Source organism: Xenopus tropicalis, chromosome 7 (assembly GCF_000004195.4).
Source record: "Xenopus tropicalis strain Nigerian chromosome 7, UCB_Xtro_10.0, whole genome shotgun sequence".
Lineage (NCBI taxonomy): Eukaryota > Metazoa > Chordata > Amphibia > Anura > Pipidae > Xenopus > Xenopus tropicalis.
In genome coordinates, this window is record NC_030683.2 from 89,008,129 (window position 1) to 89,032,704 (window position 24,576).

General features: G+C 39.8%; 1 protein-coding gene across 2 annotated transcripts in view; it reads left to right on the top strand.

The window, feature by feature from the left end:
- noc2l (NOC2-like nucleolar associated transcriptional repressor) overlaps positions 1-24,576 on the top strand; it is a 69,382-nt gene that overhangs the window by 24,006 nt on the left and 20,800 nt on the right. For both annotated transcript variants that reach the window (XM_002936378.5, XM_012967104.3), the window contains exons 11-15: positions 6,874-7,013; positions 8,270-8,381; positions 15,437-15,550; positions 16,185-16,286; positions 23,020-23,163. In XM_002936378.5, coding sequence (XP_002936424.3) covers positions 6,874-7,013; positions 8,270-8,381; positions 15,437-15,550; positions 16,185-16,286; positions 23,020-23,163 — 612 coding nt within the window. The remainder of the gene's footprint in view (positions 1-6,873; positions 7,014-8,269; positions 8,382-15,436; positions 15,551-16,184; positions 16,287-23,019; positions 23,164-24,576) is intronic.

Sequence of the window (24,576 nt, forward strand, 5' to 3'; positions counted from 1 at the left end):
AAGCTATACCCATGGTCCCTGTGTCCCACAGACTTCAGAGAGAAAAGGATTTTACGGTAAGTTTTACAAAATCCCTTTTTTTTTTTTTCAAAGGTGTATTTCATTAACTTTTCATACAAACAAAAGACAAAATATCACATTTAACAATGCAATGAGGAAGACGCATTAGTCTTTCTTTTCCAGGTCTACCTTTAGGATTTGTTACCAATACAGAGTGGGTAGGTATAGCATTACAGAGTGTGTAACTGGTAGTAATTCCCACATCTTGGATCCATCCCCCTACTGAACTTATGTACTCAGGGTGTGGGAGAACAGGTTGGGAGGACGTTGGGGGGCTTATTATGTAACTGGGAGCAGGATTGTTCAGTTACCCTCTAGATCACACCAAGGGCCCCAGACTTTTTGTCAAATTTGTCAGGTGCGCCCCTAATTTCGTACGTGAGTTTATACAGAGGGGCAACCACATTCACTAAATTCTTCCAGGCTGTAATGGTGGGCAGGGTAGGGCCCATCCAATGCATAGCGACTGTTTTTTTTGCATAGAACAGTAATATTCTGTAGCGTATCCGGGAGCTGTTTTGGGCAATTATGTTGTCTAGGACTCCTAGCAAGCAGGTTTCAGGTGCAGTCACATTGGGGAAGGCTAGGTTGTTTGATAGGTATTTAGTGACTGCTGACCAGAACTTAGCGATGTGGGGGCATGACCAGATCATATGAAAGAAGTTAGCAGGGCTTGCTGCACATCTCGGGCACTGATCTGTTGGGGTACGGCCCATCTGGCGCAGCCTTAATGGTGTGATATAGAGGTGATGAAAGGTTTTATACTGTATTAATCTGTCTTTAGTTGATATGAGACAGTTATACATAGAGTCTGTTGCCTCTTCCCAGTCGTCTTGGGTGAGTGCTGGTATTTGGGAGGTCCACCATATTTGTGTGGAGTTAAAGGGTTTGGGGCCAACTGAAAGTAAGTTTTGGTATAGATTTGAGGTGAGCTTTGCTGAGTTGTTAGAATGAAGGATTACCTCCACTGTCAATGAAGTGAGCTGTGGGGTGAGAGTGTCAAATTGGTCCCTGAACGCTGACCGCAGTTGCAAGTATTTGTAAAAGGGGAGAGCAGGTTGTTGAGCTTTCTCTCGGATCTGTGCGTATGTTGGGAAGGTTGAGTGTTCTGTTCGATCTCCCAGATATTTGATATTGTGGCGCGGCCAGTATATGAAGTTGTGTAGTGATCTAAGTTGTGGTAAGTATTGGTTACCCCAGAGAGGCAGCCTAGACGTAAGTAAGGGTGGCGGGTGTTTGAGTAGAGTGAGTGCGATGGTCCAAGCTTTATGCGGGATAGTTAAGGTTGTTGGTAGTGGGCCTGTATCTTTAAGGTGTCGATATGGAAAGTTACTCAGTCCTTCCAGTGAGCCTAGTATTGTTGCCTGAAGCTGCATATTCGGATTATAAGGGTCATGAATAAAACACCAGTGTAGGTAGTGTATCTGCGAGGCTAGGTAGTAATGGTAAAAGTGAGGGAGGGCTAAGCCTCCTTCAGTTAGGGGGGCGCAAAGTTTCGTCCAGGCCATTCTAGGGGGCCGATTGTTCCAGACAAATGGCAGGATAATCTGATTAAGCGTCTTAAAAAAAGTTTTAGGGATAAAGACCGGGGCGTTGTGTAGTATATATAGAAATTTGGGAAGATATATAATTTTTATTATATTTATGCGGCCCCAGAGTGAGAGTGGTAGCTTGGACCATTGTGCCAGTCGGGTTTTAAGATCTGAAAGTAAGGGGTCTAGGTTGAGTGGTGAATTGTTAATGTCTGAGGTTATATTAGGCTTGAATAATGAGGAGCCATGTACTGACATTAGTGTTTACTGACGGGAGGGAATTTAGGGATGATAGATAGAAGTTGGAGATGCTTGTAAAAATCTTATTGTTGAATGATATGGAGGCCTTTAGCAGTACTAGAAATGAGTTGGGAAGAAGGTGGCATATGCTGACCCCTGAATGTAAAATCCTAGTTCGTCAAGCATTATGGAAAATGACAGTTAATACTTGCTATGCTAACTTTTAGTTTTTGTGGAATGTAATTTAAAAACTTTGTAAACTTATAGGTAAAAAGTCAGTCCATTGTTGCTACTGAAACATGGGGGCACTTTTTCCTGTAGTATATTCGGGTTTTCACTCATCCCCAGAATAAGATGATCCCAGCTGTAGGCAGGCAGTCACAGTTTGTAAGGCATATTTAGTAACAGGCTAATGGAATTAAGTTTAATACTATTTGAGGTGTCCGGATCCATGTCCAATCCTTTCTGTGTTGGTCTATGGTCTGAATTATATCCTGTGTATACTCATTGTGAAGCTTTCACAAGCAATCAACATGTGCCCCTGAGATACTCCATCCGCAAGCAAGTTACACAGCACTTTACATTCTTATTTATTTATTTTTTTATTCAAAGATATTGAGGGGAATGGTACTGTTACTATAGTTACATAGGGTTGATAAAAGACCAGAGTCCATCAAGTCCAGCACACACAACCTATACACTTACATACATAAACTATATATACAAACATTAATACTGACTGTAGATATTAGTATCGCAATAGCCTTGGATACTATCCTTGTTCAAGAACTCATCCAGGCCCCTCTTAAAGGCATTAACAGAATCTGCCATTACAACATCAATAGGAAGGGCATACCACAACCTCACTGCCCTCACCTTTAAAAAAAAAAAACCCTACGCTGCTTCAAATGGAAGCTCCGTTCCTCTAATCTAAAGGGGTGGCCTCTAGTGCGTTGTTTGTTTTTATGGGAAAAAAGAACCCCCCTGATCTGCCTATAATCCCCTCTAATGTACTTGTACAGAGTAATCATGTCCCCTCACAAGCACCTCTTTTCCAGAGAAAATAACCCCAACCTTGACAGTCTAACCTCATAGCTTAAATCTTCCATCCCTTTTACTAGTTTAGTTGCAGTCTCTGCACTCTCTCCAGCTCATTAATATCCTTCTTAAGGACTGGAGCCCAAAACTGCACTGCATACTCAAGGTGAGGCCTTACCAGGGACCTATAAAGAGGCAAAATTATGTTTTCTTCCCTTGAGTCAATGCCCTTTTTTATACAAGACAGCACTTTATTTGCTTTAGTAGCCACAGAATGACACTGCCTGGCATTAGACAAATTATCTACAAAAACCCTTAGAACCTTCTCCATTAAGGATACCCACAGCACACTACCATTCAGTAGATAGTTCGCGTTTATATAATTTCTACCAAAGTGTATAACTTTGCACTTGTCAACATTGAACCTCATTTTCCATTTTTCTGCCCATTTTTCCAATTTTGTCAAATCGCTCTGCAAAGCGGCAGCATCCTGCATGGAACTTATAGTTTTGCACAATTTAGTGATGTCCGCAAAAATAGAAACAGTACTGTCTATGCCCACCTCCAGGTCATTAATAAACAAGTTAAAAAGCAAAGGACCAAGGACTGACCCCTGCGGTACTCCACTAACCACACTGGTCCAATTAGAAAATGTTCCACACAATGTTTACCACTCTTTGTAATTTATCCTTCAGCCAGTTCGCCAGTTCTCTATCCAATTACAAATATTATGTTCTTGGCCATTATTCCTAATTTGATCATTAACCTTCTGTGAGGTACTGTATCGGACGCTTCAGCAAAATCCAAGTAGATGACATCAACTGCCATTCCAGCATCAAGGTTCCTGCTCACCTCTTCATAAAGGGTGACTAAATTGGTCTGGCAAGATCTGTTAAGCATAAAACCATGCTGGCACAAACTTATAGTATTGTGAACTGCAATATATTCAAGTACCCTATCCCTTATTACCCCTTCCAAAGCTTTCCTACTACTGATGTCAGACTAACAGGCCTATAGTTTTCAGGCTGAGAACGGGATCCCTTTTTAAATAACGGCACCACATTAGCAATTCGCCAGTCTCTCGGCACCATGCCAGACCTCAACGAACCCTGAAAAATTAAGTGAAGAGGCTTGGCAATCACAGTGCTAAGCTCATTTAATACCCTGGGATGAATATCATCCGGTCCTGGACCTTTTTTTACCTTTACATGTTCAAGTCTTTTTTGAATTTCCCCCTGAGTGACCCATGCGTCAGTAGCTAAATTATTAGAACTGGGCATATTAAAAGGGAAGCCTTCATTAGCTGGCTCCTTAGATGTATAGACAGATGAAAAATTTAAAAATTTCTGCTTTTTCCTGTTCTCTTCAACCCACTTACACCCCCCCCCCCCCCCCCCCCCGTGATAATAAGGTTCCCACCCCTTCTTGCTTAATTTTTTTTTACTATTCACATACTTAAAAAATAATTTTGGATTCTTTTTACTCCTAGCTGCAATATCCCTTTCCATTTCTTTTAGCTTGCCTGTTTTTTTGCATGCTTTATTTGCTTCCTTGTACCTGATGAAAGTTTCTGCTGTCCCAGCTAACTTGAAAGCTTTAAAAGCATGTTTTTTCTTACCAACCTCGACACTAACACTTTTATTCAATCATAAAGGTTTTGCTTTGCGATGCCTCTCCTTGCTTACAAGGGGAATATACTGTTGTGTATACATGCAAAGCAATGATTTAAAGATATCTGCACGTCTAAAATCAAGCATTTTGGTTACTCCCTTATAGAGCTGTCTCTGCAGCATTATCTCAAAGGAGACCATGTTGTGATCACTGTTCCCCAAATACTCACCCACACACATGTTAGAGATGAGTTCAGTGTTATTAGATATTACCAGGTCCAAAATAGAGTAATTACTAGTAGGTTCTTGAACCGCCAGAAATAAAAAGTTGTCATTTAGCATATTTACAAACCTACTAGCTTTTTCTGACTTAGCCACCCCATTACTCCAGTCAATGTCTGGATAATTAAAGTCCCCCATAATAACAACTTGACCTAGCTGTGAAGCCTCCTCCATTTGCAACAGTAGTTGGGTCTCATTCCCCTCATCTATACAGGGTGGTTTATAGCATACACCAATGATTATTTTCTTTGAAACCTTCAGCCCTACTGAAATTTCTACCCAAAGAGATTCAGTGTTTTCATTGGTAATGTCTTTATTACATGGCTTTAAATCTGACTTTACATAAAGACAAACCCCTCCACCCTTTTTAATCTCTCTGTCCTTCCTAAAAAGTGTGTAACCATTTAAATTCACGGCCCGGTCGCATTTTTCATCCCACCAGGTCTCAGTGATACCAATTAAATCATAATGTTCAATACATGCAATAGCCTGCAGCTCCCCTAATTTACCCGACAAGCTTCGCACATTAGCCAGCATGCAGCGGAGATGACTACTTCTCCCTCTGATATTTAAATTAGCTAACGGAGAGTTGGAGCTAAGGCAAATAGTAGGCCCTTGTAACAATAGAAGCTCCTTATCTGATAAACTATATGCCCCCCTCACTCCTCCCCCACAACCCATTGCTAATCCCACTGCCCCGTCTACACTAGCTTTTCCAAAAAACTCTAGCTCACCCCCCGTCTAGTTTAAACACTCCTCCAGCCTCTTAACCATTCTCTCCCCTAGCACAGCTAGATTACCATGTCCACTTTCCAAATGATCGAATCCCCTATAACCATCTGTTTAGGCCTAGCTCTGCTCTCCTCCCCACCACTACAAGAGAAACTGGTCTTCCGGCTGTTAGAGAGATCAGCCTCATCTAGATCTGCCAGTTCAGAGTTCACACTCCCATCTTCTTCACACAATCTGGCAAATCTGTTGGGATGCGCAATGGCTGGCGCAGCCTCCCTCTTCCTTTTCCCCACACTAGATTGTCTAACTGTCACCCAGCTTACTTCCTTATCATCCTTTCGCTGCACCCCTCCCCCCAAACTATCTGACCCCGTTAGCTCCTGCTCAGTGAGCAAGAGACTCCTCTCAAGATTGTCAATTGAACACAGTGTTGAAACTTGTTCCTCTAGGGCTCTAACGCGAGCCTCTAAAGTGACAATTCGCTCACATCCATACCAGAGGTATGCACTTTGGAACTGTTGTTCCACAACTGCATACATGTGGCAGGCTGTGCACTGTGTCAGACCTTCAATGTTGCTGCTGGTCATGAATGAGTTTTGTTACAGCAGCGTCACCTTCTGGTCAGTTTCTGACCATAACTTGTCAGGAATAAGGGAGAGGGGCTGGCCTGATCTTCTGGTTAGAAAAAAACATTAGAAACCTCAGAACTCAAAACAAAATGCATTCATAGTATCAGTAAATATATTTTAATGATATGTGGGTCCCCCCCGATACCTGCAGGTCGGGCAGGTTTGGGCCAACCTCACCACATCTCTTGTGGGTCGCGGGCAGGTATGGGTTGAGCTCTTCCGCTCACCCTCCCCACTCGCAACCTAACACTGCCGGCTGCTTCTTTCAGCTTCTCCCAACCCAGCTTCTGCCCCCTATTTATAGTTCCATGCCCCCTTTGCGACTTCATTGCGAGACGGGCATGGGTCTATAAATACAGAGCAAAAGCTGGGTCGGTTGGGAGCAGGCTGGCTAGGGTCGGGTGCGGGTTGAGTTTTTCTCAACCCGCACATTACTAATTTATACCTTAATAAATGATAATAAATATTCTAAGCACTAATCAATTTTTCATTCACTTATTTAAAGGTTTACTTATCCTTTAAAAGATTCCATAGCATAGGGGATTATATGTGTGTGTGTGTGTGTGTGTGTGTTATAGTAAGCACAAACAAACCACACTCACAGGACTGACTTGAACTTGAACCCACCTATATTCTTTAAATAAAGCGTATTGTAAGAAAACAAAAGTCAAGTTACTTATTTTATTGGCACCAAAATTGAAGTACATATGTTTGCAAGCCTTATCCATTTCCATTCCTCTATTTATGCAGATGGCTTACCAGTCTGTGTATAACTGGCAGTACATTCATTGTTTGTACCTCTGGTGTCGAGTGCTTAGTACTATCCATCCCAATGAAATTCTGGAGCCTCTGATCTATCCTCTTGTGCAGGTCATAACTGGCTGCATCAGGTAGGTTCATCTTTTAATAAATCACCTACAGAAATGAACGTCTTGTCTAATTCTAATATGTAGTTGTCTTATATGTAAGGAATATAAACCCAAGCGGGCTTCATAAAGCCATGAACTTTTTTTGTTGTGCAGTGAACTATATAAATATCCACAGCACAGTAAGCAAAATTAAGTTTCATACAGAGCATTCTTATTACTTATTTCAAATCTGGCAATAATTTTTCAAGAGTATATACAAGAGTATATATTGTGCATAAAAGCAAATTAACCAGCAGGTGGCAATATAGTTTTAATGTAAAAACACATTGATGTTTAAAAGGATATATACCCCAGAAAGTTTTCTCGGGTGCAGTAACCCATAGCAACCAATAAGATGTTTGCTTCTAAAAGCTTACTAGTAAGTTCTTGCTGATTGGTGATTAAACCTGTAGCAAACTTTGCAGCTTTTATTAGATAATCCCCTTATGGTGTCATGTAACAAAAGACACTATGATATTGTTTTAGTTTTTTTCATGATATTAGCAGTTTTTGCACTGCTAAAATAAAATGTTATATATTTTGCACCACCTGTTTGGCCAAGGCAAAGCTGCATAACTTTAATACTAAAGCAACAATCATTTCCTGATGCCACCTTGCCGAGTTGCAAAAACTGTAGAAGGGCAATTATACACAATTTTTTACATAATAAAATTAGTGTTCTGTATGAGTACTAAGGAGACCGCTTCTGCAATTCTTCTGGGTCCCTCATAAATGACCCTTTGTCATTTTCAGCAAGTTTACATTGTCATATGGTACAGTATAGGGAATACACAGAATTACGGAAACTTAATTTATACGCTTCAAAAATTAAAATATTAATATTAACCTTTGCTCTAACAGAATTATGTAATACTGCAAGTCTTAGGTAAGGGATTCCCCCAATCCTAGATTTAGTTCAGGATTTGGTCAAATCTGAGTTCCCTGCCATACCATATCCAAACCTTTATAATAAACTTGACAGTTATTTTTCTGAAATGTTTTCCTAATGATTTTAGGAAAATGCATTTTCTAATACGCATATGCACATAATCTGATTCAATCACTTATTCTCCCTTGACATTTGTTCTGAAATTCCAGGTTGGTGGGAACAAATGTAGATTAACACAAAAAAATCAAATCCCATTTATTTCAAGGTTGCTATGAACCTTTCATCAAGAAGATCTGGACCATGTGTTTGCAGGATAAAGTGCTTCTTTTAATTTGAATTATTGTTCCAGGCTTGTCCCAACTGTGCGCTATTTGCCACTTCGGTTTCACTGCATACGTGCATTAACGCTGCTGTCAGAGAGTACAAGTGTCTTTATCCCAGTGTTGCCATTCAGCCTGGAGGTATGTCCTTCTTTTTCTAGTTTTATGATAAGAGACGACCAGCATGTTCCCCTCTGTCTGTTGTAGAACAACAGTTTCTACAATCCCCTAATGTTGAATGTCAGTAGCTGGTGGGGGCCACATGTATTACACACCTATTTTGTATAATAACATTGTTAGAAAGAATGCTGTGAAATATGTAAACTTCTCCCATAGTGGCTTCTGCAGTGTGTAGCCTATCTAAGACCAATGCAATTTTATACTTTTGCTCATGTATTAGTCTGCTTCTGTTCTATGAACTCAATAGATCCCAGGTTGCATGTAATCCCACTATATAGCCATGCTCATCAATTTCTAGATCCATCCGTGGGCACATTAGGGAACTTGTTATGGGTGGAGGGTTTTGGATGTCCTGGCCTCAGTCTAGTTTCTAGTAGCATAGGGAATGAAAATGGGAAGCACTGGAGGTTTGCTACACTCATAGTGTCTCATAGCCAAGATGTTATTCAGTCAGCTAAAGCAAATGCTTCTACAGCTGCTAGCCTCCGTCCCACCCACATCCTTCTGTCTCCTGCCAGCCAAGTCTCTTCAGCTCTCCCTCTGCCACGCTATGACCCCTGCAGTTTCCTGGCTGTTGCCTTCTGCACGCTTCCGCTAGAGGTTTCACACACTGTCTCAGGCTCACATTATGGATCGCATAACCACATCTCACTTTGGCTGCCTTGTGGCTACAATGTATAAGTAAAAATAAATAGTAAAATATTTTTACATGTGACAAAACTGTGCTTCTGATATCAGGGGGATTCCAGGAAAAACCACCAGGGCCCTCCTGTTCTGAACACTAAAGTAAAATAGACTTTTTAGTAATTTTAAAGAGGAGGAAAGATATAGTTACTGGCGGGTGCCAAATATCGGGCAACTCCAGTAACTGTACCCCAGGTATCCTGGTCCGGTGCTCCTCTTAGCAAAAAACTGCACTGGCCTGGGGTACCTGCAAGCGATCCTGTTTTTTCCATCTTTTTTCTTTGCAATCATGGGTCCTATGCATGCACAGTAAAGTGAAAAAGGCTTTTCACTTTTCTTTGCATGCTCAAGCAGCATAAATAAAGAAGAGAATCACTTACTTGCAGGTACCCCAGGCTGGTGCACTGCCCTGGGTTATTAGGTAATTATATTAATGGGTGCCTGACATTCCCCCCCCCCCCCATTGATTGTACCTTTCCCAGTCCTTTATATAGGAAAAGGCGGCCTGTAAGGCGTTAACAGCTGAAATGAATATCACTGTTTATAAAGGTGTATAAAATATTTTACACTAGGGGAGCAGTTTACTAGTGGCATAAAATTAACAGCATGTTTATAAAACTATTCACTTCTCTATAAATATTCCATTGCTAAAATTAGCAAGCATTACGAAGTTAAAAAGTGCTTATTTATGGAGGCATGTCATTTATGTTACCACACCCAAATGCTATACTTCCTTCTATTATTTGCTCCTCGCACCTTAGTCTTGCCATAGCCCATTAAAGTCAATAAGGCAAATTATGGCGAGGGGGAGCAACAAAAGCATGAAAAATGTACCTGGGGGTACCAAATAAGGACTGTGATTGCTCCTATGTGGGCTGGCAGCCTATAGGAGGTTATGTTTGGCACGACACCTGGTTTTATGCAACCAAAACTTGCCAGAAATTTAAAAATAAGCACCTGCTTTGCTGCCAACAACAGAGATAGGGACCACTGGTCTATATCATACCAAGTTAACTGAAAGGTGAAGTACCCCTTTAAAAACAGTTCACAAAAAAACAGTACTTTATATGTAAAGTACTCAGAATTGCCAGTCTGTAGCTTAGCCATAAACTCTGGCATACATTACAGGTTTCCAGTAATAGGCTTGGTCTCCTGTTTGGCCTCATATTTTGTGATGTGACTTGGTAGTGGGGTGTATCCCTTCACACTGGGAGAACATCCTCTTCAGCAGATCCTGATTTGCTGGAAGTTGCTCTCCTGAAAGGGAAGTGTTTCCAATAAAAGAGGTGTAAATTATCTACCCCTGTGCTGGTAGACTTTACCCTACTGGAATGCCAGACGCTGTATGGGTTGCCAGGACTGTGGCATTACAAGAGTATACATGCAAATAGGACAGCTAAGTAACTAAGGAATGAACACTGAATGGCCACTGAATGAGAAAAATTATGCAACTAATGGTGGCCACAGGCTGCAGATTTAAGCTTCTGATTCGGGCTGCGTATAGGGACCCTTATTTCCTGCCATAGGGCCAAACAATCAGATCAGCCCAATATTGGCAGTGTGCACATTGGGGTAAGATCTTTAAGTGTATGGCCAGCCTAAATCGGATGCCCTTTCAGGAGGCAAATTACATTATAATAGGTAAATACTGCATTACGATGGGCTGCAATTAATATTTTATATAAATATTTAAGAGATCATCATTCTGCATACTTATTGGTTAATGAAATGCTAACTGCACCATAATAATACTAAAAGGAGAATTCTGTAAGATCTCAAGCTCAAAAGATTTTTTTTTTAATTCACAAGCTTTTGATACAGGTGACCATGGTAACAGGGTTGCATATACTTGTTGGCTTTTAAGTCTTTCTGCTTAAAATGAATTGCTAAATAGCCATGCAGCTTGTACAATTTGTTATGGAATAAAAAGAGGACGAATACAGACCGGTTACAGGCTGGAAAATGATTTCTCAGGATATGGCATTTTCTGGATTTCTAAGGGGGACATTTATTAAGGCACGAACGCTCCGAGCGTATTTTGCGTGACGATTTCGTACCTTGTGACAAAATCGTATTGTCGCGCTGAGTATGAAAGTTTCGGATTCATTCAAGCTTCGTTATCATGACTTTCCTTGGGCCAGGTTGGAGCTGCAGAGTGCCATTGATTCCTATGGAAGGCTTCCAAAATCATGCACAGAAGGATCAATGTTGGAAAGATTTTCCCGCTGTTTACAATCGTTCAGTACGAAAATTTTGAATCGCCAATACGATATTATCGTGACTAATACGATTTTTTCATAAGCGTTTTCGTGATATTTGCGATCTTCAGAAATTATTGTATCCAATCTGAATTTTTCCCATTCGGGATGCGAACTCATGATTTGATGAATGTAGCCCTAAGTGTTAATTTGAGCAAAAAAGTGTCAAAATACATTGAAGTCTTTTTGGATAGGTGTCCAGAAAGTGTACATATTAGTAGTAGTAATTTCAATCATATTAAACCTTAGGAATATAGCTTAGAATATGTGGCTATCTGGCTTTTTCAGGTTCATCTGTTATAGATAGCTGTACCTCTGTTGTCCATTAGTGTCTTTTTGTTGGAGGCTATAAAGACAATCACTGGACTGCTACAGAAAAAGCAGGCCCTGCAGTAGCTAGAGGGCCCAATAAGGCCCTAAGTAATGAGTAATATCAATAAATCTTGGTAGAATTTGTCAGTTTAGTTTAAATTGAAAATGCTGTGTGGCCCAGTAACCTCTAGGTTTGCCACTGCACTTGCATTTGAATTTATATTTTTAACCCCTCATATGCATTACATTGTATTTTATTTCTGTGCATGTAACTATGTATGTATTTCTACTAGTCTTATATAATGTATTTCTGAATCATGAGCTTGATAATATATTTCACACTGTTGTACTTACAGTTTGTATTCTTCATACCTGGAGCTGTGCCTTTCCCTTTGCATGGCCACTAAAGTTTGCAGTCCTTGGAACCAACAACTTTTTTGATAATAGTGCTAATCCAAGTCTGGAAAGCATATGAAAGCAACTACACTTGAATTCGAAATATTTTATCTTTTATGCACCTTTAAGGAAAAGTCAGGCGAAAGTGCAAGCTGCTTAAATGTGATTATTTTGTATTTATGGCAGTATTTCTAGTTCACAGAAGTATCTGTACATTTAGAATTGCATTCTGGTTTCTTATGAGGAGAAGCAATGCTTTTTCCAAGTTTCCCTGATCAACTAAATAGGTGTCGCTGGTGTCCTATTGCAAGGCTACTGCAAATGCAATAGTAAATCACAGTCACAAACAGTAATAGAGATCACAGTAATTGCAAAAAGTACAAAACATGACAGCCAGGTAACAATACCCATGTATTTCAGTCTTGCAAAACTGTGAGCAACATAATTAAGAATGTGTCTGCCATTTTACATAGGCACAAATTGTTTAATTTTCAGGGTCGGGGGACCAAAAATCACCTTTCTACTAACATGAGAATCAAGGAGATCATTGTTGAGCAATTTTTAGCCTAGGACAGGACAGGCTGGTTGTCAGCAATAACTCCCTGCATCCTCAGCTAACCTTTGGCTCTTGGTCTGTTCATTTTTATTACACATTTTTTTTTCATTTGACCAGAAATTCTTAGCCCTTGGTTAGTGATGGGGGTTAACATTTTTTTTCTTGTTTGAGTGGGTATGGCACTGTTAGAGAGCAGTTTATCATCTGCAGATTTATGAGGGCAGTAGATTATGATAGTTCAGTTTACATGAGGCTTGATGTCTCATACTCTTTCCTGCATAAGGAAACTGGGCTCACTGACAGCAGCCAGATGTGCCACCCACTAACTGCCTGCTTGGCAAATCGTGCTAGGACATGCTGATGGAAAAACTCCTGCTGCCAGTGACACCATGGACATGTCTAGTGTCGCACCCTATGAAATCAGTCCAAGGTTTTGTGGCCCTCAGTCACTGACAATGTATGTGTTAACTCTTTAGAGACAGATGTTTTTGAAAAATGCACATGCTTTTGCTTGAGACTGCCAGATGATTTCTGAGCATTAAGTTAAGAGAAGGACACTGAGTTTTTAGTTTGCAATATTATATTTTCCCTGGATTTGTAATATTGACACTTAAGGTCAGTGCTGCACAGGGTGTATTCTTTGCTTGCATTCTCTTTAAGAGAAGGCACCTAACATTTTTTGCTTCCTATTCAATTGGACGGGAAACATAACAAGTTCTGGTGCTTTCCTGAATTGTACTAAATGGCAGATTTAGGCACTGTATTTGAAATATTCACATATATTGAGAATATGAACCTTGTGCCTTCTTTATTTGAAAATAGTAGCTCATGGGAGATAATGATTATTTTACTCATCTAGTTTCACACCTACACAAACTAGGGTGCAAATAGAGACATATATGGGGATATGATCAAAGCAGCTGAAATTAAATTAGACCAAAGGATTGAAATGGTTCTACTATAAACATCACTTCATTTTAGAATGTTGCCCTGCAACAAATTAAGATTCAGATTCACTTCAGTAGTCAGCTGAATCATATGTAGAAAATTGGGTCCAAAATGATAGTCAGTACATTCCCACGGAAAAGCCATCAATTTTTGTGCCCGAGAGAATGGTTTAGTTGAAAAAAGTAAGATGGTTTTTCGGAGGGCTTATTTATAAAATGGAGAAAGTAATCCATTTTTCAAAATGTCCTTAAAAAATCCAAACCTGCTCACTTATCCAAAAAGCTCAGAATTTCAGGAAGGCTCCCATAGCTCCATTTTAATCAATTTTAAAAATGTAAATTATTTGATTTCCTTTTTCTCTGTAATATTATAACAGCACCGTGTACTTAATCCCAACTACAATATAATTAAACCCTGTTAGAGGCAGAACAATCCTGTTGCTTTTATTAAACGTTTAAATGATTTTTTAATGGATCCAAATTACAGACCCATTATCTGGCAAACCCCTGGTCCTAAATATTCTAGATAGTCCCAAACCTGTAGTTCTAGAAAGTTCCAAACCTGTTATTTAGAGTATTGGTTACTGCAGATAAATCTTTTTATTAATGAAAGTCTGCTCTTCTATGAGATACTAAAATTAGATATGAACATGTTGAATATAAGGAAATCAGCACACAATATTAAGGAGCACTGACTGCTATTGGAGATATCTCCTTGATAACAGTACTTATATAACTTCCTTTACCCACAATAAAGTATCTAAAGTACTACCCCCCAAAAAAAAGTGAGAGCAGAAGTATTAGGAGGTTAGGTTCTAAATCCCTATGTGCAAGAAGTAAGGAGAAAGAAGTCAATCTGCCAGTCAGCATAGTAGAACTTGGAAAAGGCTGAATTTCATTGATTTCCGTTTCTCATTTAATCAAGGGAAATGAAATTGTGATAAAATCAGATGAAGTATTGACGGTACTATATAAAAAGAATCAAGAAGGGACTAGGGGGCGGGGGGCCAATAAGAAGGTTTGTAAGATTCTAAACTGTACAGATTCAAATGTTTTTGATGTTTCTATTATTTAAAGGCATTAATAAAATGGTAGCTCTGCAAAGAAATCATATAAGCAATGCTTGGGATTTTAGCAGTTTCCAAGAATGCAGTAGGTGAACTTTACTATGCCAAAAGTAACTGCTGTTATTTCATAAAATTGTAGTCCTGGAATATATTCTGCTTATCCCACCAATATTTACAATGTTTGTTGGTACCAGAGAAGAATATGCTAAATATGCTAATTTTCCTTATTGGCCCAGTAAAGTCTGCCCTTTAGTGTTAGAAGATGCTATGTTTTCTGATTTTAGATAGAGACCACCCCACAGTGTGGAACCCTGGAACTACTGCCACCTCCTGGCCAGGTGATAGCTCCAGGGTTCCTCCAGTGCCCTGTGTCAATCGTTGCAGCACAGTTGCTCCAAAAGGATAGGGCACAAATGTCACTTACACGCTGAACACCGGAAATGGCGCCAGACAGACTTTAAAAAAAATTTGATACTATGTCGGATTTGGATAAAAGCGCAGGAGCAATTGTGTTAATTTTGCAAAATTAGGTGTGGTTGTACCAGGCACAGTACAAATGTGTCAGATTCAACACACATGCACAAATTTTGGGGAAAAAAAAGCTGTATTGTGGAAACAAAATGTGGAGATTGTACTTACAATTGCACTTTGCTTACTGCACTGCAAACAAAAATAAGCTTTATAAGAACTGAGTTGCTTCAGATAAGAAATTTTAATAAACTTATAATAAATCTATGATTTAGCAAAAACACACACCACTGTTCAACCTACAGAAGTGACATTTTTTTCTTTGCAGATCTTTCAGATGGTGAATTTTAACAAGAGGCCAGGTCGGATCAGTGTGAAACCCATTAACTTTGCTGTGATCCTAAAACTGTCCAACACCAATTTGCAAGAGAAAGTCTTCAGGGTAAAGCCCCACTCCATAATCCTTCTATTGAATGCATGCTGTCATACTCCAAGATTGATTTGGTAGTAACTTCTATAAATTCACAGGTTGTGAGATCAGTTCTCCGGGAACCCAAATCCAAAGTGTTCTTGAACCACTAACTGTGCCATTACCTATATTGCATTAGTGCAGAAGGAATACTTGGATGGAAAGCATAAAATTTCCATTTTCATGCAATACTCTCTGGGCCTAGTTTATGATGTCTCTGCATTTTAAGAGAGTGGTCTTCATTCACAGGAGAAAAGAGTAAGGGTTTGCTTTCATTTTAAAGTTAGGTACCCTGGAAAAAACATTCACCATTATTCCTCAGAATTAATTTGCATCGTGCTAGCAATGCTCCAATCGGTACAAGAAAAAGCTGCACAGAAATAAAAAAAAAAATGCATTCAATTTCAGCAAAGCTAAACAGGACAAATTCACCCATCACTATCCATAGTTCCTGGATATCAGTCAGGATCGTGTGCCTGCTATACATTTACTGAAAATATACAGATATTTAATTACGTGTATGGGCAGCTATAGATTACGTTATTCTTTCTCACAATCATTCAATGCACACTTTGATATCAATCTATGGTGTCTTCTGTGTCCACAGGATGGAATTATTGAGCAAATTTATGACCAGATACTGGAATATCTGCACAGCCAAGCTCACTTCATTGGATTTCCTGAACTGGTCCTTCCCTGTATTCTACAGGTACAGAATAATGTTCGGTAGATACAAAATAAGGGATATAAGGCTTCCTTGGATTGCCTTTTTGGTTTTTTTTTTACTTTTTACTTATTATATGTATAATAGTATCAGCAAACCACGTTCTTTGCCAATCACTCAGTTTATGTTAAATGTTTCAAATCATTTAGTAGCTTAACTAAACCCTAAACATGTATATGGCTAAAAATGACATATTTTATGTACTGAACTTACTGCACCAGCCTAATGTTTTACCATCTCTATTTTTAGTAATGATATTGGGCTTTACATTTGCCACAGGATCTCCCTATCTTTGATTCTGTTAGTGCCTGCTACACTCATATGCTCATTGGGCTCTGGGCAGCTGTTGAGAAGCTAAGCTGGGGATTGTTGCAAATTATCATGCAGAAAATGAGGTTTGCCTGTCATATAAGCTGACGCTACAGGGCTGTTTATTAAATCCTGATGCTAGTTGCACTAGTTTCAGAGCTGCCATGTAGTAATTATCTGTATTAATTACTAAAAAGCCTTATAACGTGACATTAATATTTTCTTTATGCAGTATATTGTGCATCAGTCCCTTAGCTCAGTAAATGACAGCAGAGCATGTGCAGTGAATCAGCAGAAAAGAAGATGGGGAGCTACTGGGGCTTTTTTGGGGGGCACATATCTTCCCTGCTAAATGGCTGTGGTTGCCTTGGGCTGGTACAAAGGCCCAAAACATAATGTGCAACATTTCTAGCCTACTTCTTTAGTTAAACTTGGTTTTCCTTTAAGTAGTAAGAACCATAAAACAGACCATCACAATCTGCACACTGTTGAATGGAAGATTCACAGTTCTAGGGAAATATAGCTTCTTTTATATAACTTCTTTTAGTCTTTGCTTGTCAGATTGATAGCATTGTAGTGTCTGGAACTGCTGTAATTGGCCACCTAACATCTTTGCCATAATTGGCACCCTACCTTATTTCAGTGTTGGTAAAGTGGGGATGGTTATTTTTTGGGTTGGTCAGTAGAATCCAAGAAAATTATTTTTTTACAATTACAGCATTTCCAGATACCAAAGAGCTGCCAGACATTTCTGTACCAGTTGGGCCATATAAATCGCAAAGCATTAGGACATTTTAGAGAAAATGGATGGGCAGACAGATGTGACTTTTCTTTTAGGGAGCAAAAATTCTGCCACAATACATTTGGCTGCAAAGTACAGTAGCATTTTTTTTTTCACACTGGTTGTCATAAATTGGTTTCTTCTCCACATGCTCTTCTCTTTCCTTACGTGTGCCTTAGGGCTGTGAGCCGCCCGCAACAAATCTCCCCGAAATGCCATCCCACCAGCAAAAATTTAAATCGGCAATGGGATGGCATACACGGCCGCCACGATTTCCTCTCAAGGCAACTTCTGCGATTTCGGGAAATCGCGTTGCCGCATATGCCATCCCACCGGCGATTTAAATTTTTGCCGGTGGGATGGCATTTCGGGGAGATTTGTCACAGCCCTTACTCATCCCTTTAAGAGAGAGAAGTACTTACTGTCTAAATATGATAAAGGAAATTACATTCCTGTAGTTCAAAAAAGAGAATACTCTGATGCACACTGGTTTTATATCAAAATACAAAAAAGCTTACTTTATTCAAGTCAACGTTTCAACACCACAGAGGGGTGTCTTCAGTGTTCATTAATAATTAGGGAAACACCAGCTTTAGAGAAGATGCCTAGATAAATGCATAGATAAATATTTTGGAACTAGAGTGCCCTTGCTTGCTTATAAGCAGTTTTCCTTTATTCTATGTTGGCAATCAATTCCTTGTTTGTTTTTTGGTCAAGGGGGTCATTTGCTGGTTTTATAATCCAGGTTATAATGTAATTGTGTGCTGAGGTCTGTAGATTGCCAAAGTAAAACACATATTAATCAAACAATCTGAGACTCGGCTGGAGGTGCAGGCACAGTGTGTGATAGCGTGGGTGTCTCATGCAGGAGGTGTGCAGTTCTACAGAGAGCAGAGTGGGTGCGTGAGTGTAACGCTGGCAGCCTGACAGCATCTGTCCTGCTAATCGCAGCCTGGCTTGGCACTCAGTTCTGGGTGAATCGCATCTTCCTGTGCTGAGAGAGAGAGAGAAGCAGCAGAGCTGTTTTGGCAGACTGAGAATTCTAGCTCCGGAGCAGTGTGCCGTTCCAGTTTATTCCCTTAACTCTTGGTGATTTAAGGAGGAGAGAAGCACAGAAAGGCACCACATAACTATTACTGTCCAGCAGCCTGGGGGTTACAGTAGGTGACTTGGATACTAGTCAGGGATTTGCTTTCTTGATTGTAGGCAGTCAGAGCTCACAGCTTACAGCTTTCCTATTCTCAGCCTGCACCTGCGAGGGATTCAGGATGTTTTCGGCACTGCAGGTCACACAGCCCCATTTACTTATTTGTTGAACACAAAGTTCCAGCTTTTTTTTTGGTAATCCTCTGTTAAAGTTTCATTTCCAACAAGCATTTGTTTTTCCAGCTTCATGCTAATACACACACACAGACATTTGCTCAGGTCAACCTGTGTGCTGCCTTCACTAAAGTATAATTCATTGCCAAGGCACAGCTTCAGTGCAACACTGAACTGGTATATCCATTGCCACTGGCTGTATAGAGTTGTGTGTCTATCTTCATTCTGTCGCCCCCTCTGTTTAGCTCATCTTGCCAGTTTGCCCATGTTGACTACTGGAAGCAATATGGATCAAGTACAGTCAATCTGCAGCCCTCCAGATTTGGTTAAAATACAGCTTTCTGCATCCACATCCAAATACTTTAGGAGTGTTTCCTTGCTAGCTGTTGTTTAACAACATCTGGAGGGCCACAGGTTGCTCATTCCTCACTGATTGAAGAAAAGTTATAGCTTATGGAAACAGTGGGTTCCTTAAAATTTACGTTTGCATGGAAATTTGGAAAAGTTTCCCTGCTTCCCCTCCTTTTCTCATGCGTCATCGCCGAGACCACACGTTGACACGTAGAAGACCCCCAGGCTGTCTGCGGCTCTGGCAGATTCCCTCCCAGTCCCTGCCCTATCCAGATGTCAGAGCCTACCACTCTGGGAGGAAAGTTGGGAACAGAGCCCACAGTCTCCTGCCAGAGGGGGTTTCTCTTAGCAGTGCTGCAGATGTGCAAACAGCCGTTCTGTGCTTTGTGGAAGTGCGGCCTCAGGGCGTGTGTGAGCATACAAGGGGGTTTATGAAAGGAGGTAGAGGAATTGTGCAATCGGACTGAGTTCAGTAGCCACTCTTATTTTTTGGAATATGTGACTTTAAGTTACAGCTGGTCTTCCTTTTAAAGGAATACTGTCATGGGGAAACTTCTTTTCTTTTCAAAACGCATCCATTAGTAGAGCTTCTCCAGCATAATCATGCATTGTAATCCGTTTTTTAAATTTTAAACAGATTTTTTATATTTAATGAAATAAACGGGGCTAGCTATATTCTTCATTTCCCAGGGTGCCACAGCCATGTGAATTGTGCTATAGGGTTGAAAAAAGACCAGAGTCCATCAAGTTTAACCCTTTCAAGTAAACCCAGCACACACAACCTATACTTACCTATCTATACACTCACATAAACTATATGTACAAACATTAATGCTAACTGTAGATATTAGTATCACAATAGCCTTGGATACTATGCTTGTTCAAGAACTCATCCAGGCCCCTCTTAAAGGCATTAACAGAATCTGCCATTACAACATCACTAGGAAGGGCATTCCCCAACCTCACTGCCCTCACCGTGAAAAACCACCTACGCTGCTTCAAATGGAAGCTCTGTTCCTCTAATCTAAAGGGGTGACCCCTGGTGCGTTGATTGTTTTTATCGGAAAAAACAACACCCCCTATCTGCCTATAATCCCCTCTAATGTATTTGTACAGAGTAATCATGTCCCCTCGCAAGCACCTTTTTTCAAAGAAAACAACCCCAACCTTGACAGTCTAACCTCATAGTTTAAATCTTCCATCCCCTTTACCAGTTTAGTTGCAGTCTCTGCACTCTCTCCAGCTCATTAATATCCTTCTTAAGGACTGGAGCCCAAAACTGCACCGCATACTCAAGGTGAGGCCTTACTAGGGACCTATAAAGAGGCAAAATGTATGTTTTCATCCCTTGAGTCAATGCTCTTTTGTATACAAGACAGCACTTTATTTGCTTTAGTATCCACTGAATGAGATTGCCTGGAATTAGACAACTTGTTATCTACAAAATCCCCCAGATCAAGGATACCCCCAACAAACTACCATTTAGTAGATAGCTTGTGTTTGTATAATTTCTACCAAAGTGCATAACTTTGCACTTGTCCACATTGAACCTCATTTTCCAGTTTGCTGCACAGTTTTCCAATTTTGTCAAATCGTTCTGCAAAGTGGCACACTTTACTGCTGTGCTGCAAGTTGGAGTGATATCACCCCCCTCCCTTTCCCCCCAGCTGCCGATCAGCAAAACAATGTGAAGGTAGCAAGATAGCAACTCCTTGATAACTGTATTGCTAAATGTGGTAGATATCAGAATTGCACTCAATAGTAAAATATCGAAGTCCAGCTTGGGACTCCTTCAGTTACATGGAAGTAGGAGAAACAATAGGTTACCGGATAGCAGTTTTAATGTGTAGTGCTGGCTCTTACTGAAAGCTCAGACTCAGGCACAATGCACTGAGATGGCTGCCTACACACCAATATTACAGCTAAAAAATACATTTGTTAGTTCAAGAATAACATTTTAGATAGGGTAGAGTGAATTATTTACTATGTAAACAGTTTAATTTAGAAATAAAAACTACACCATACAAATCATGACAGAAACCCTTTAACTCTCCTCAGTCAGTGCAAGAGCTATATATATATATATATATATATATATATATATATATATATATATATATATATATATATATATATATATATATATATATATATATATATATATATATATATATATATATATATATATATATATATATATATATATATATATATATATATATATATATATATATATAGCATGAAATAATCCATGGCCGGCACACCCTTAAAATTCAAAAAAATTTTTTTATTGAAAACTCATTGTTTAAAAACCAACGTTTCGGTCCTCATTAGGACCTTTATCAAGGATCCTTGATATAGGTCCTAATGAGGACCGAAACGTTGGTTTTTAAACAATGAGTTTTCAATAAAAAATTTTTTTTGAATTTTAAGGGTGTGCCGGCCATGGATTATTTCATGCTAAATACTCAGATTTTGGCTGTGCACCCCACAGAATACTAAAAGCTTTGGAGTGCAGACACCATCAGGACTGATATATATATATATATATATATATATCTCCTTAGGGCTTTTTATGGTGGAGTACTTGGGACTGTCTTGAGAGAGAGATATATTATAGTCGCCATGATACCATTAGCTGCTTTCCGTGTGTGCCATGATCACAGTGATTTTCATAGACTTTTGTTCATATGTTTTTCAGTGTGTCATTGGGGACATTCCTGTCGGTTTATTAGAAAACACCCCTAGGGGCACATTTACTAACCCACGAACGGGCCGAATGCGTCCGATTGCGTTTTTTTCGTAATGATCGGTATTTTGCGATTTTTTCGGAAATTATCGCGACTTTTTCGTTACCAATACGATTTTTGCGAAAAACGCAAGTTTTTTTGTAGCCATTCCGAAAGTTGTGCAAAATCTGGCAATTTTTTCGTAGCGTTAAAACTTAAGTGAAAAGTCGCGATTTTTTCGTAGAGTTAAAACTTGCGCGAAACCTCGCGCCTTTTAAGTTTTAACGCTACGAAAAAGGCGCGACTTTTCGCGCAAGTTTTAACGCTACGAAAAAATCGCCAGATTTTGCGCAACTTTCGGAATGGCTACGAAAAACTCGCGTTTTTTCGCGCAAGTCGTAATGGCTACGAAAAACTCGCGTTTTTTCGCGCAAATCATATTGGTAACGAAAAAGTCGAGATTATTTCCGAAAAGTCGTAAAGACGCCGAAAAAATCGCAAAAAATACGAAAAAGTCGCAAAATGTTCGTTTTCCAATCGGAATTTTTCGAATTCGTGTCTTAGTAAATCAGCCCCCTAGTGTGCCATTACCCTAAAGGTACCCAACAGGCACCCATAATAAAATCTAGAAGCATATTTCAGAAATTTCCACTGGTTATTGGTTAAACCAGGGATCCCCAACCTTTTATACCCGTGAGCCAAATTTAAATGGAAACAGTTTTGGAGAGCAACGCAAGCATGGAAAAGGTTCCCGTAGAGCTATAATTGGAAATTTGGTAGCCCCTATGTTGACTGGCAGCCTATAGAAGGCTCTGTTTGGCAATTACACTGGTTTTTTATCAATCAATGTTTGCCTCCTAACCAGAAATTCAAAAATAAGCACCTGCTTTGAGGCCCTTGGGAGCAACATCCAAAGGGTTGGCGAGCAAAATGTTGCTCCCGAGTCACTGGTTGGAGATAACTATGGTAAACCTTCCAAATTCTCACTCATTTCTTCCCATTGATTTTGTCTAAGGCTTTTATTCCACTTACTGTTTCACTGTATCATGTATTATATTACGCTTATTAGAAAAAATCAGGCCATTTGTGTATGAGCTCACCTTGAAAATAAAGCAAATTGTTGTCTATTTTGCCAACCCAAGCTGCACACTTTTTTTTATGCCTTCTGTTTCAAAAGCCTGAAACATTTCTGAATTTTTGGTTTTGTCTCTTATTTTTGTCCTTGTAGTTGAAATCTTTCCTAAAGGAATGTAAAGTTTCCAATTACTGCAAGCCGATGCGCCAACTGCTGGAGAAAATCCAAGAGAACTCTGCCTACATAACCAGCAAGAGACAGAAGTGCACCTTTGGCGTAGCTGACAGACAAGCTGTGGTGAGTAGAAGTAGAGCTATGGGGCGTTTCCTACAGAGTGTGTTGACATCTTAGTGTGACCTGTGTCTAAAATACACTCCTAGTCTACTGTGTAATGATATTCTATTTGTAGGGCTGTAGGGACATGTGGCAGAATATTATTATTTTTATTATAATAGCGCCATCTGCTTGTCTTGCCAAAACTATTGTGTTTCTGGTTTTTAATAACACTGTATCCTCCTAAAATGTCTCCTTAGTGTTAGAACCCCTCTTAAAGGAACAGTAAGACAAAAAAAGAAAGTGTATTAAAGTCATTATAATATAATATAATGTAGTGTTACCCTGCACTGTTTAAACTGGTGTGTTTGCCTCAAAAAGACTACTATAGTTTATATAAACAAAGCTGTGGTGAAGCCATGGAGACAGCCATTCGAAGGAGAAGAGGCACAGGTTACTTTGCAGATAACAGATAAAATTGAATTATATTCTACAGAGCTTACGTTATCTGCTATGTTACCTGGGCCTTTTCACCTTTTTTTGGAAATCAACAAGTGCAATTTTCCGAGGGTCAGTACAAATGTGCCACTTGTGGAATCACTTCTCAGGCTTCACATACAATGGTCAGACAACCCTGCTGCATTATACTGAAGTTATAAAGGTAAGACATGTAAAACAAGACTGAAGCTACCCAGGCTGTACTTTAAAACCTATTGGTTGCACTTCACAATATAGGCTAGGGATCCCCAACTTTTTTTTTTTTTAACTCGTGAGCCATACTCAGATGGCTGAGGCCACTGGGAGCAACATCAAAGGGGGTGGTGAGCATCATGTTGCCCACAAGCCACTGGTTGGGGATCACTGCTATATGGTAGCAGAAGGATTCATGATGTTTTGCATTTAAACGAAGAGAGGGTCTTCTCAATCCCAAGGCGCCACTCACTGTCTGGCACAATGCAGCCAGAATACTAAAGTGCTCATTTACAACTACAAGTCCAGTGTAAAAATTGCAATTTTGGATCCAATACACCATGATTTTACCCAAAATGCAGCGTTGTTTCTCTTATTTCCATCACAATTGCTGAAATTATATCCAGTGCATCACAGCTAATGCAATGTGCAAATGTGCTGAATTTTGCTGAAAGACCACAGTTGGGAACCCTGCATTTACATCCAGCTTGAAGGTGACATGTGCTCCATGGTTCAACAGGTGCACTTGCACTTAATTCATAACAGGAGTCGTGACAGATGTACTGACACTGAGTGCAACCTTTGGGAAGTGAACATAGCATATGCGGATGCAACTACCTTTAATTGTGGAACTCATCCATTTCTGCACAACTGAGGGTTACATGTTTACAAGTTTATAGTACGGGTTGGCAGGGAGCTTGAAAGTAGTTACATTTTGAGAAAGGAAGGGGTGCAGTACTTATTTTT